A 15161-nucleotide genomic window follows, 5' to 3' on the forward strand; every position below is an offset into this window, starting at 1 on the left:
TGTCAGTTCAGTGTCAAAAAACTTTCCTTTGAGAGGTAACTTTAGTTTTTGAGAAAGAAAAAAAAATCACAAGAAGACAAATTTGAAGAACATGCAGGACGATTGAGTACACATACTTATTTTCGGAACACAAGCGGTTCTCCGATTGGTTATTGAATAATGAAAAGATGCAGTGTGATGCAATACAAAACATTTGGAATACGTTTTCTGACTGAATAACGTAAGATTAAAAGTCATCTGCTTAATTCACAGCCATTTACAAGTCACCTACTCGGGCAATTGCAGAATCGTTTTGATCCTGAACGTGTAAGACAAACCTAATATCACTGGATTTAAACAATTCTTTAACCTTACGAAAACATTCCTTCTTTAGCTCATATTCCAAGAATATAAAGTGAATACAATTATTGCAAAAGAAATTGAATGTTCATTTGCACTACGGCTTGGTAGTTTACTAACGAGTTAACAAAACTTAAATTCTGCTTTTTTGTGTGTCTAAGAATACAACAATATTTTAAATATTTACAAATAAAATATTAAATTGGAGCCTCACCAGTTGCCTAGCAATTGAGGATTGTTAAATACTAATTGTTTGTTGCGTTGTCTAATCCAGGCTGCATGGTTGGTTTTCGTAGTTTTCTAGGTTCTCTTTACAAAGGTTCTCTATGAAAGCATCTTAACCAAATAGCTCCCATGTTCTTTCTATGTTCAAATAACCAACTAGTTTAAGCGCGATTTCCAAAAGAAGTTACTAGCAAAACCCGAATACTCATTAAAAATCATATACAATGCCAATCACTTGCCAATCACTTGCCAATCGGGAGTAACATGAAAGATACGGCGCCAATAATCAAATTGCTGTTACGGTACGTTGTTTCTAAACTTAGATGGTCATTCCTTAATTAAACATAATTGATTTGTAACTTCTACTAGAGCTGACGGTAAGAATTGAAGTGCAAATAAATAATATCTACTGCAATCTTGATTAATATAAAATTAGAAATATTTGCATAGAAAAATATTTGCATTCAGACAGAAAGTTTTTTGAAATATTTACAATTACTCTATAAGAAGGATTTATTAATAACCGTAATAATTACTCATTATATTACTGATGATTAGAATTCAGTTCTTGACAATTACATTAGAAATTAGAATTTTAAGGATATAATGACAATACGCTACGCAGAAAAATACATTTTAGGATAAAAAATGAGTTGATTTTTATGTTTAAAAACTTCTTAAATTCATTTAATAAACATCGTACCCTCGTTGTTAATTGAATCCAGAACGTTGAGTTTCGTTTATATAATTATTCTTACTTGTCCACAGAACCTGTTGACTTATCCAGCCATTAGGTAGCTGCAGAAAATTTCTACATAACCACTGAACTTCCATTAATTCGGCCTCTAGAGGGTTGTATGTTTATATCATAATTTTACTTTTATAAAAATGATTATTCTAAATCTTCTGTTTCTATATAAATATACTGTGCTTTAAAAATATGGATGATAGTATCAGCCGCTCTTTCAGCCACTTCATAGGCAACAGCTTGTTTAGAAATAAATTACGCAGTTAATGTTATAAAATATTTTCATAAAATTCAAATAATCATCAAACGAAAGTTCTCAGTTTTAGACAATTCGATTTAAACGAATTAACGCAGCAGACGATAAAATGCCAAAGATAAAAATTTATTCTTACAAATATTCTTTTAAAAAAAGGAAGAAAAAGAGAAATTTTTAAAAAAAAGTTAAAAATTTGAATAATATCATCTATAATTTAAAAAAGAAATAGCTTTTCGTATAGTATTAATAAATATTTATTAAGCATCATTGAGGGAAAAAATTTCATATAATTAGTTTTCCGTAAAAATTTATTTGAAATTTAAGATTAAAAATAGCTGTCGCAATTCACTGTAACAAAAATCTATAAACCACATTTGGAGTTATTATTGCTCAAAAAAAGATGCCAAATTTCAAAACGCGAAAATATGTAAATTCGTGTATATCTTAAAAATGTTGAATAAAAAAGTCTAATTTTTCGCAGGTATGCTTAGAAATACACCTACTTTAAGATGATGGTAAAAATTTTATAGGTTATAATTCAAAATGGTTTTCGAAAAATTTATAAAAAATATTTCAAAATAGAAATTTAAAAAATAAAACACAAAAAATGAATAAATTTTATTTGGAATGAACCTAAATTTCGAAATGTGAAAGGAAAAATAAAAAAAGTTTAATAAAAAAAAAGAGATATTAATAAATATTTGCCAAATTCAATTAACACTGAGGAGCTAAAATTTTGAGAGCTAATATTTTAAAAACTACTCGTACAATTTTTACAAAACTTGGCATTCTGGCATAATTTGAGTCGTAGAATCGAAATATGGAAAAAAAATTGGTGTGTTATTTCAGAAAAAGTCCGATTTTGTGTCAAAATACCTATTTTAGAATAGTGCTATATATAAATCTAATATATATCCTAAGTCGCGCTTTTGAGGCATGAAAAACGTAATTTGAATTTTGTCAATCGACCCAGTAGAACGGAAGAACTGTCCCCCCCTCTTTTTTTTTTTTTTTTTTTTTTTTTTTTTGAGCAGTGTACCTTGTAAAATCCTATAAACTGCTACACACGGTGTTTGCATTAATATACTTACGCGGGTTCTCCTTGCATACCTACAATCCTTTTCCTCACATTTTATGTTATCACACAATGTTAGATATGTATCCAAATGCTATGCATATTTCTACGTTCAGCGTCAGGCAGTGTACCGAATTCCATATTTTACAACATATTATCCTTTGATGAACAAGTTTCTTGCAACATAAGAAACGGAGTTCTATTAATACAATCGATCACAGCTCCCAAATGCATAGCAATAATATAGCCTTATTTTATAACATGACATATTAACCATTCGATAAGCTGGCATCAAAACCTCAACGGCTAATATTCCAAGGCTTTGATCTTCAAATGATCTAGAAAATTATATTAACTGAGACCTGTTAATCAATTTTTGTATCAAGGCTCAAGGATTTGCTTTTGTTGCTCTGAGCCATTTTTGGCACATTAAAGTCTAATTATATAAATACATTATAAAGAAGATTTTAAAGCACTAAAATGCTGTTTTGACCGACATTCGAGTTCTACACATGAGATGCGAAAGGCTAGAGTGCTTAAAAACTCTACCCGTTAAGTGGTGTTTAAAGTCTTCAAGAACATTCAAGAAGAAAGAATCAGTTTTGTCGCGTCAAGAAATAATAGTGTAATATAAATTTTGGGTTTCTGAATATATTCTACTATACAGTATCGATGATATGAAAAGTATAAAATTGATACAATGCTATGCAAACACAAACTAGATCCGTAATGTCTGGAAATTTTTCAGTTCGAAATATTTCTTATACTACCATATTTTTCTAACAAAACCACTGCTATATAGCTCGAATTTAAGCTTTAATTTTAATTAACCTTATCGAATGCACTCATATTGCAGTCAGATTCTGGTATTTCTGAAAGTCACGCTATTCCAAATATTTCATTAGAATGTACGGCTATTAATGGAGTTTGAAGATAATCATGGCTGTGAAAGTAATTTTTGATTATACAGCTCTAGAAAATATATTCACTAATTCTACAGTGCATATTCTTACAATCTAAATTCACTCCAATATGAAAATTAATAAAATTGCATTTAAACCACACTGATTCATTTCATGAATATACCGGAATGTTGGGGGATAAGAACACTTGGTAGGAAGAATGTTGTTCGTCTAAACAGACGACTGTTAAGATTGCCCGCGCAACTAGTTTGATCTGAAACATTCATAGCACGTGCATTGTTTGTTTCATTGTTAAACTTACAATGTGCATACGATCTTATCTTGATGATGATAATGGATGACACCGAATTTCTTTTATTACCAAAAAGCATTTGTTACTCACTTCGGCAAGGCAGAAACTTATCATCAGAGTAAAAGAGGAAAAAATAAAAAAAACAAGGGATGCTGAGGAAGAAACGTTTGGACCCAAGAAATCGAAAAACGCGTCCTATTAATATATTCATGCTTGGAAAGACTCATTAGACCAACAGGTCTCAGCTTGTTATGCTTCATGTATCCCTTGAAAATGTATACGTAACTGGCGTTCTCCTTGTATAGGTAGGAAAAGAGTTACGATATTACAATAGAAATAAAATAACACACACACATTAACGTTAGTGTTGATAAATCTTATATCAATAAACAAACACACTAAATGGCACAAATACTTCACCAAATTTCGTAAATATATAAATATTTTATATAATCTAAGGAAGGACAAAAGTTGGATTTAGATAAAGAATTGACAAATACGTATAGACATGAATTACGACATCACATTTCGTTACTCAGCTTTCAGAAATTATTCAGAAACAAGGAGTCAATTTAGCATTTTAATATATCTAGCAACTTTTGAGATCGTAACGACGCATATTTAAAATTTTTACCAGCGGTTCAGAAACATCGCGCTAAAACCTAAAGTGAGATTACGGGCACTTTTTTTTTATTCCTAAATTTAAGAACATTTCACATATTATAAGGTATTTTCTCTCTCCTTTCTGTGTGCCTTCGTGGTGTAACAATAGCACAGTCGGCGCGTATTCGAGAGGTCCAGGTTCGAGTCCCGGAGGGGGGCATTGCTCATTTTTCAGGCATCCTACTTCAAAATAACCTAATGACTGCACAAGATTATTTTACGTAGCAACAACAAAGTTCAGTAGATGGGAAAAGGTTACTACTACTGTGTAACAGCCTTTAAATCAAGGAATTAAACCGAAAGTATTTCGTTTTATCAATTTTTGAATTTATCATTTCGGAATTTGTCAGTTTGAAGTCTCAGTTAAGGTTTATCCTAAGTTTATAACAGTTGTTTTTAAGTTAAAACGCCTTCCTTATCTCTCCTAATTTCAGCTTACAATTCTTTACCTGAATGAGTTTTTAGAATCGCGTTAAATGCAAATGAGGAGTCCACTAACTTCGGTAGAGAGAATTCAATTTCCTGAATACCGGATGTTTGCCTTTTGGCGACGTCTCTCTAAGCTGTTACTACGCTCTGCCGTATTATGTGCCCTTGATAGCTTAACTAGCTAATTTAATATTAGGGCCAGCTAGTTAGACACTGTGTTAGCTTCGGCTAAATCTCTTTAGTTAGTTATTAGTTAAGTTCTTATTTCTTATATTTTTTAGTTTAATGCCAAGTGGAAGCTTTGTTGTACGTTCTTAGAAAGGGTCCGTTTGTACACCTTTAGTTTGCGCAATAAAGGGTAATTAATCCTTCTTGAGTTTTGCGTTTCTGTTTCCGGACTTAAGCGATTATTTGCTTAGTAGTTCACTAGGTTCCTCCACACTTAGTTAATGGATAAAAGGCAGGAACCGCACAAGTTTTATCAATTTCGTTTTCCTGAATTCTCCAGTGTTTCAGGTTCAATTGCGGTGGATTAAACAAAAAATTCCTTAATTTATTCTCAGACCAATCTTTTTAATGAACACTCTGTTTCGGTTTTAATTAACTAAGTTAAATAAATAAACATTTTATAAATATCTGCCTTAAAATATAATAAAAAATATCTAATAAATACTTTACCCATGCCAGTAGATTTATGCGGATGGTTATTATACATGCTAAGTAAAGATTTATTCACTTATTTACACAGGTATTTAATTAAACAAAATTCCATTTGATCTGTAGTTAAAAATATCACCACAGACAGTTATCCAGACGTATGCTTGGAAACTTTACTCCTCTCAAACTGTAATAAACCTTCGTTAACACGAATCTCAAGAGACTGAAAAATCAAGAGTTCGTGTTAATAAAAAATTCTTGTTAACTGTTGACTTAAATTTTATTTCTGGAACAGTTTTTTTTTTTCTACACCTTAACTATTTGCAGTATATTAGTTATAAGGTATTTTCTCCCTTCTTTCTGCATGCCTTCGGGGTGTAACTGGAAACATACTCGATGCATGTTCAAGAGATCCAGAACTCGAGTCCCGGCGAGTGCATTGCAGATTTTTCACCTCCCCTACTTCAAAAACCTAATGACTCTACAAAGTACATAAGTACTACTGTATATTATGTATGTCAACATAGAAAACATTACAGTACTACATTAATTGCTATACTAATTCACCTCCCCTACTTCAAAAACCTAATGAATCTACAAAGTACATAAGTACTACTGTATATTATGTATGTCATCATAGAAAACATTACAGTACTACATTAATTGCTATACTGGAACTTGAAAAAAATTTACTCACAAATCATTATCTGGTGAAACATTCCTGTATACTGCGCTGTCGCAGATGAGAAAGAAAATATCTGGTAACTTCACGGGCAACTGCACTCATGGCTTCCGTAAAACTAGCATTCAGTTCGGATGTTTCTGTTCAATTCGGACAAAACGCTCTAAAAAGCGTTCATGGCGTGCAACATTTTCTGGCTGGTGGCCGAATGATGTCAGGCTCACTTCTTCTGATGATATTTCTTGCACCTCAGACACAATTGCTTGTACATCAGATACTATTGCAGCACACCCGGTAGCATTGTCATCTGTATAAACAAAACTCCTTAAAACTAACATCAGATTTCGTATCGTCTTGCAGAATATTCCATTCGTCTGGCGAAGTGGTATCGTTGTCACCATCTAACTCGTCAATGGGATTAGAGTCGTCATGTGTCCAGGTTCTGCTGAAACAGCTCTGTATGTGCTGTGACGACACGGATTTCCAGGATGCGGCAATAGATTTTATTGCAGTAAGCACACTCCAAGCTCTCTGCCTTAGCAAAATACTCCTTTGCAGCAGCGCGAATTAGAGCTCTCATCATAAGTCGCTTGAGATAGACCTCTTCGTAAGAGAAACCTTGATCCAAAGGCTGAAGACGACTTGTTGTATTTGGGGGGGAAGAGAACCTTTACGTTCGTTAAGTTCAAATCGTGTAAATTTTGGGGCTGCATATCTGCCCAATGTCGTAAGAAGATACCTCTTCTTAGACACCCTTCGACTATTAAAACAAAGAAGCCATTTCCGAAATGATGAGCTGTCGATCCAATCTTTCTTATGGTGAAAATAGATTCAAGGGTTTTATTCTTAAAATGACATGGTTTTTCGGACTTACCGATCACCCAGTGAGAGTGTTATCACTGTCGTCAGCATTATATACAAGGACATTAGTTACACGTTGTTTATTGCATGCTCCACCATGGCACTTGTGACCTTTTATTCCAAGGGTGCGACTTGGAAAAAATTGTAAAAATTTTCAATTTCGTTCATACTGTAGATATCACAACGAGGCATACTTTTCTCTCACTTGGTCAAATTCATGCAACCAGTTGTTCATTCTTCTTCATCAACTTTATTTGCTTTACCAAAAATCACTGTTGACGAAACTGTTTGTCTCGTATGGAACCAGTACAGGCAACAAACGGAACAACTTATTCTTTAAATATTTTGTAACACCTTTTGCTTTAGACTGAATTACAGGTCCATTTAAAGGTACTTTGGAAGCGCGCATATGGTTGAACCATTTTAGATTTAACATCTTCTTACTTAGCGCTGCGAAGTCACTTAGATTTGCTCTCGGAACCCTATGCAAGAGCATTACGAAAATTTTCACGATCTTTAAGTACTGTAGATATAAGGAAGATTTGGCAATTACATACTTTTTCGCAATCGTACTTTTCTTCAATACACCAGGGTCTACTTCCATTATGCAGATCTACGTCTGCCTACTTCGTATTAGCTATGACTCACTCTCTTACTGCTTGCAACATAACGTTAATCGTTGCGTCCTGAAAGCTACCCAAATGCCATCTACAGGACTGTCGAACAGCTACTCCAGATTGGATTGGATTGAATTGGATTATTTAATTATGGCAAAGCACACGAGGGCCATTTGCCTAAAGGGAGGGATGCCTTCGTGGAGGACTTTCTAAGAAGGAAGAAGAGAATTTTAGGAAGAAGAGAAGATACTAGTTCCCCCGGTGACCATTGGAAGAAGGAGGCATATAAATAATTTTACTTGATCAATTAAGAATTGTTCAAGATTTAACATTAGTCGTACTAGATAACTTTTAAAGAAAAAAAAACGCGCATCTGAACATAGAATTGCATTTGTCGATTGAAGTTCACTGTTGATGCGCCGACAGTGATTATCAAGAAATGTTACTCGTGCTGGCTATGTTTTAAAAATATAGTGTATTCTGCGAGGTTTTTCAATTAAACGAGAAGGAACATTTCTGAACTCAAACTTATCAGAGAAACAACAGCAAAAATATATGAAAAACTTCCAAAGTTTTTGTTAAATGAGAAAAAAAAATCTAATGACGCAACGGACAAAAGACAATTCGTAATTTGTGCTAGGTGAAATTCGCGTCAAGCGATAAAACTTCCTATAAAATCATGTACATTGCTGTCGGAACCGATATATTGTTCATGTTAACCCAATGTTCGCCTTAAGTCAGTTCCTGTTAAGAGGGGGAGAGGGGTTATTGTAGAAAGGCATAAATTTATTCGCATCAAACTTATGTATATATTCACCATTTCGTAAAACATTCTTTTGGGGCATATGTGTCAGCAATACGTCAGATCATCGATTTCACGTCACAGCCGTCCGATATCACGAAGAAATTCTACACCCTCTTCTGCGTCTTATTACTCCTGGAATGGGATCCGACTAGATATTTACGGACTATAAACGCTTGCCCGCATAGAACTGGTGTGATGCGGAGTTACATCGAGAGTGAAACCATTCCATATCTGCCGTGCCCAGCTAGATTATCGGACCTGAATTCCATATAGCATGTGTGGGATATGTTGAAACGACGGATAGCAGGTCGCAGTGTGCCGCCAGGCACGCTCCACGAGTTCCGACACGCATTACTTCAGGCATGGTAGATATTGCCACAACAAGCGATCAACAAAACTACTGCCAGCTTGCCTTGGCCTTGTCAAGCATGTATTTCAGCCAGGGCTTAATTTCTAAAATCAGAAGTGCTGGAGCCCTCTAGAAGGTTGTCGGGAAGAGGGGGTGGATAATAAATAAATAAAAGTATTAATAATTAAAATAATTAAACTACAATTAAAATTCAATAAACATAAAGATATAAATAAAAATTTTAATAAATCATTAAAATTAATTATAATTAGTTAAACAAAAGAAATAAAATATCGAAACTCGTCTTAGTTGGAGTTCCGACTGGACTTAAAATTTCAAACAAAAAACTAAGAAATAGCTCATCCGGCCTCCAGCTGAATTTAGACTCTAAATATAAATGTACGATTTCAATGGGGGGAGAACTTCTTTTTCCAGAACACCTGTGGAAAAAATTTAAACTATTAGAGCGTCGCTAATGAAAATAGAGAGAATGTTAGAAACATATGTGAGTATGGAAAGAAATTTTAATGGAGAATTGTAGCTTCGAAATCAAAGAGAGAACAGTCCAACGATTTCCGACCGCTATACCTTGCCAATATAATTCTAGCTGTCAAGCAGAATGCTACTGTATTTAGCCCGAATCCGATCCGATGACAACAGGCGAGCACATGTAGTAAGGTGAAAATTTTTGTCCGCCGTATATGGTTACATAGTTTAAGTCTGCAGGAGCTCTACGGTGAGAGGTCATTAGCACTGGACGTGGAAGACCAAGGTAATCACTGTTAATACTTTCTGGAACAAAACATTTTACCCACTTTCATAAATTTATTGCACTGTCTGGAGAATAAGGCTTTGATATGAGGATGGGAGGCTTTTCTTTCCTTAAATGTCTTAACCTCCGTCAAAGCGTTTGTTCCCCAGAGAAAGACAGGTATAAATGCGAAAGTTATAACCGATTTTAGAGGTATATCTATTTTTAAAATAAAATTTATCTGCTGAAATTGTATTTTACTTACATAAAAGAAGTACTGCAGCCCTTTTATTTAGGGCAATTGGTGTGATTCGGCTAGAATTACGATTTACCTCAGAAACTGAGAAGTACAGAAGCCAGGCTCCGGTGAGCTCCGGCGCAATTTAAGCTCTGATTTCAGCTAGAGGTATCATACCCATTATTAGCGTGATGTTTCCATTGCACATTCTTCCAACCCATTTGGTCTTTCGCGATATAATGGTCGTAATACACGTGTTTTTGTATGTCTTTGTTTTATTGTTTGCTATGTGGTCCAGTAATGCCATACCAACATCTTGGATCAATGTCACGCACTCTTGCATCAGTATTACGCATATCTATTAAATAGTATTTGTTTCATTTCGTGTATTGCCTTTGTTGCTTATCTTTTGAGCAGGAGTGCATTATTAATTTATTGCTGAGCCAGCGTATAAAATCAGAATTATAAAAAATTAGTCCAACGATTTCCACATCAAAGAATATACGGTAAATGAGAAAGTGATCGTTTCTTGCAGCCGAATACTTTAAATATTAATTATTACATATTCAATACTTGTAATATTTTAGACATTAATAAAAACATATAAATATTCAAGGAAAAGACAGTACAGTATTTTTGTCAAATTGATAATGTCCAGAATAAGTGTGAAGACAGAGGACAGTAGTTAAAGGGTTAATATCGGCTAATTATGTCGGCGAACTAAAAGTAACCTATCGAATTGAAAGAAAGCTATGCAATTACTGCTTGAAACAATAGTCGCGTTAACGAAATAAAAATTTAAAAGGAAATAAAATAAATAAAAGGAAATAAAAATTTTCCTGATACGCGATCGCTCTGCTTTTCGAAATAAACAGCTTTTAGCGCACCATTAGAACTTATATTACGGTAATAAGCTTAAAACATATCCTGATACGCGATCGCTCTGCTTTTCGAAATAAACAGCTTTTAGCGCACCATTAGAACTTATATTACGGTAATAAACTTAAAACATATTTTAAGGAACAGCCTTGGACATCAGTTACAAGTATATGATTTATGCAGAGGCAATAAATACCATCCAAACGCAATGTTGCAGTAGAACTTCATTCACTACGGAAGTACTTCCACGATGTGAAGAGTTCATTTGCACCATTGATCACAAATTAATCATCATTAGCGAGAGAAATGAAAATAAACTGAGAATTTGCTCAGTTTTTAAAACACAACGTTTAAATGAAGTTCAATTCTATCACATACGTGAAGTTACAGACAGCATTGATTGATATGAAAAAGCAATACTATTAAAAAACTATTTTATTTTTTTAATTTCCTCATCTTTTAATCACGGCGAAATCTGTCGACTTGAACTTCTTCAGAATCAGTTTAATGGTCTAATGAACGAGGAGGAAGCATGCAAAGCCCTCCACCCTTTCGTGGCGTTTTTTATCGCCTCTCCCTCTTCATATGTCTTATATTATTAAGCGTGAAGCAAACTTCATTGGAATTTAATCTTCCTACAAAATGTGGCGTCATTCTCGCAAATAGATCGCGCTACAGAGCACTGTGAGCACCGTCAGCTTAATTATGGCCACCCGTTATATACAGAAAGAAAATGAATATAACTAATATTAAAATGGAAAACATGGCGTATCATATCTGTTTATTGATTTTAAAATTCTCCTCGGAAAAGAAGCAGTTTTTCTTAGGGGATGGTGGATTACAGGGATTTTAGATGTTCCTGATATAAAACAGAATTCGAATAACACTTCTTTAGAAGACAGACAGCTCAGTGGAAGAACTTTATTGTATCCCTTCAAGAAGTATTCAAACATGAATTAAGATTAGCACAACGCTGTCAATTCTCAGATTAGAACAATGTTGTCAATTCTCAGATTAGTACAATTTTGTCAATTCTCACATCAGAAATAACCGCTTTTTATTCAGGTTAGGTTATTTGGAGTATAGCGATGCACAGGAAGGCTATCTGCCCAGGTGAAGGGATACGTTCTTGGAGGATTTTTTTAAGGTAAATTGGCTCGTATTCATACTACACAACCCCGAAATCTTCCATACATCTGCATCACGAACCCACGGATCTGCACTCAAGCTGAACTACCAGAGTTCTGCATCTTACCGCTCGGCCGTTGGTAACTCTTGATTTCAGGTCAAAAATAACACGACACGATAGTACAAAAAACTGATTATTCTTGGTTCACTCTTACTCATATAAATGCAGAAGTGTTGTCAGGAGCACCAATGCAGTCCTTAAAACATACGAAGGAGTATAAAGAAAGCCCAAAACAGCAGTTAGCTGATGGCTCAATTGTAGATAAGGAAATCGATTTATTGAGAATAGCAAAATTGTTTAATATTCATAGTACGTACGGAAACTTAAATGAGTTCAAAGACCACATTAATATAACGTGAATACTGTCGGGCGCCTGACTATACACTTTTGCTTAGTAAAAGGCAAGAAAATATTTTCATGTATTTAAGTCATTTATAGTACTTCACTACACACATCTTGAGTTTAAATTTTTTTCAAACATTTATTTTGATAAAAATTTGTAAAAGATACAATTACAACGAATATATATATATATATTGTTGTATCCTATTGTTCCGGTAGTTGACGTTTCTTAACTATACAATATCTGAGAAATATGAACACTTAAAATAAGGTAACCGACTTCGATATTTGCTTCATACTAATGCAAGACTGAAAACGTTTCTTTGCACAAATAACAGTATGTAGAAGATACGCAATTCCTTAATCACTTTTCTTCCAGTTGTGTATATATATTATCTCGTGCAATTATAACTCATGTCAGTCATTCCGCTTAAAAGCAAGATTTAGGAAACCATCGTATAAGAAGTCTGCAAGCGGATTTAATTCTGAAGAAGTCAAGGTTTTGATTTTACAAATTTTTTAACAAAGACGTTATTTGCAATAGAATTAAACATTTTAGTTAAAAAAGTCGCTTGCGGATTACCAAGAACACAGTTTTAGACGATGATTACAACTTTAAGAAGAAAAATATTTCAGTTTCCTGAGTAAAAACATTAATTTCATCTACAAAGTACCTTAAATATACACAAGTGAAGAAAAGATCCAACATCTAAAAATAGATATAAAGTGGGGGTTCTTCGCCTTCCGGAATGAGCTGGAGGAAGGCTTGGCCCGTGATGTCACAGGAAGGTTGACATCATCAGAAGAGGCGAATTCTGGAGTGAAATTGTGGACTTGGATTCCCTCAACATTTTCCTAGATGCAATTAAACCGCTTGTACTCTGAAAACTCCATATAGTAAATAAAATAATTTTAGCACAAATAATATTATATAATAGTAACGCAAAAAGAGTTTCACAAAAAACAGGCCGCCATCTGCATGCATGAGCTTTCTTTTCTCTCTTTTTATTTTAAAATAACACGTATCACAAAAAACAGGCCGCCATCTGCATGCATGAGCTTTCTTTTCTCTCTTTTTATTTTAAAATAACACGTATCACAAAAAACAGGCCGCCATCTGCATGCATGAGCTTTCTTTTCTCTCTTTTTATTTAAAAATAACACGTATCTTTTGAAAAGAAGGGCCATTTCTTAGAGATGGGAATATTTGAGGGACGCAACCAAAACATTAATTGTAGTTTGAACTAAACAAAATCTGCATTTAAAACTCATTTATATCAAAAACAGTATTAGCAATCTTAACGGTTTGTAAATATTTTCTGCAAAAATTATTCAAACTGATAACCTCGCCAAGACTTAAACATTAAGTATAGCATAAAACATTTTAGTTAAACTTAATCATGAATATATTAGTGCAAAAAAATAAGAATTTGTTTCCCTGTTCTCGATACTATTATCTTTCACATTACAACAGTAGAAATATATGCAGCCCAAATGGGCATTTAATGTTATAAAACTAAAGAAATGTAGAAAATAATTAAAGTGAATATCCAGTCCAAACGTAATTTTGAAAACTTTCCTGCGCAGTCGTTTTCTAAAAAAGAAACTATTTTTATACACTTTTACCTTACAAGAGTATTTTTTCTTTAATTTCAGTTTCTGTGAAAATAATTTTCTAATTTAAAAGTAATATTTTATGGAAGAATCGAAAGCTCGGGGTTTATTGACAGTAAAATATGCACAAATTGAAATACAAATTGAATACTAATATAAAAATTGAAAGTAAAATACACATACAAAGTAAAATACGAATTCAAACAAAGCTGTACTATCACTTATTTTCATTACAGTTTGACCTTATGCTTTTTCTCCTCTCTTCAAGGAAAAAGTATAAACTGAAAATTGTTGTTCAAATCCAGTAATTCGTTGCCATTTATCTCAAGATTTCCTAAAAGAATACTCTGGAATACATTAACAATATTTCTAAAATTTAGGATATTAAAAAAAGTAAACAGTAAAGGTTCTGAACAGTAAACGAATCATATTAATTTACTCATGTTAAGAACTGTACTTTTAGTGAAAAAGTAAATTTGATACCTCGTCGAGGATTTAACAGGTAGCTTATATTTCGTCTACCATTTAGAAAGCTAGTACCATTACTTGTTGCATTTATCAAGAAATTCAATCCCGATTAGCTCATCAACTAAAAATATTTATGACGGGCACTTACTTGAATTGATTGCGGTTGGAATCTGTCCGATAACATTTGTCGTTCGTCAATCTAACAGCTGCTCTAGACGTAGTCGAAAGTCCCGAGCCCATGATCCATATGGCTGTTGAGATACCGGAGGAAATCAGAGAGCGAAATTTCCTTGTGGAGCTGAAGGAATTATAAAGCTACACCAGACCGTAAGATGAAATGATGAAAAATGATTTTCGTCTTGCCGCCGCGAAGAAACCCGCTGTTATCACCGTAACAGTCGAATCTGACGGTCAAGGATACTTTCCTTTATTAAGAATTGCAGCATTTGGCGAGATATCGCTCTTTTTGATAATTAAAACGAAAAAAGACATTTACATTTTTTTCCTTATCATTGAACACGTAGTGCACACGTTAAATACAATCCGTAGACAACCTCTTTTGCTGATCATTCAAACGAAAAAAATGTTTAGTTTTTAACCGTATCATCGCACTCGTAGTGGAGGTGAATTACTAAACCAAATCAAAATAGAAACCTCTTTTCTTAGAAATTCAAATGCAAAAACGTATTAATAATTTTTCACTGTATCATAGTACGAGTGGCAGTAAATTATTAAATCTAATCAATAAAGAACAGCTGA

General features: G+C 33.6%; 1 protein-coding gene across 2 annotated transcripts in view; it reads right to left on the reverse strand.

The window, feature by feature from the left end:
- Positions 1-14805, reverse strand: part of LOC118201163 (uncharacterized) — an 86092-nt gene extending 71287 nt beyond the window's left edge. The window contains exons 1-2 of one of the 2 annotated variants that reach the window (XM_085808759.1): positions 14551-14805; positions 12995-13175 (exon numbers count right to left, since the gene is read on the reverse strand). In XM_085808759.1, the coding sequence (XP_085664885.1) occupies positions 12995-13029 (35 nt within the window). In that variant the 5' untranslated portion in view covers positions 13030-13175; positions 14551-14805. The remainder of the gene's footprint in view (positions 1-12994; positions 13176-14550) is intronic. The other variant, XM_085808758.1, reaches the window with a different exon arrangement.
- Positions 14806-15161: the final 356 nt, after the last annotated feature.

The sequence above is a fragment of the Stegodyphus dumicola genome, chromosome X2 (assembly GCF_044657685.1).
Source record: "Stegodyphus dumicola isolate Sdum_Otavi_A_Nest chromosome X2, ASM4465768v1".
NCBI lineage: Eukaryota > Metazoa > Arthropoda > Arachnida > Araneae > Eresidae > Stegodyphus > Stegodyphus dumicola.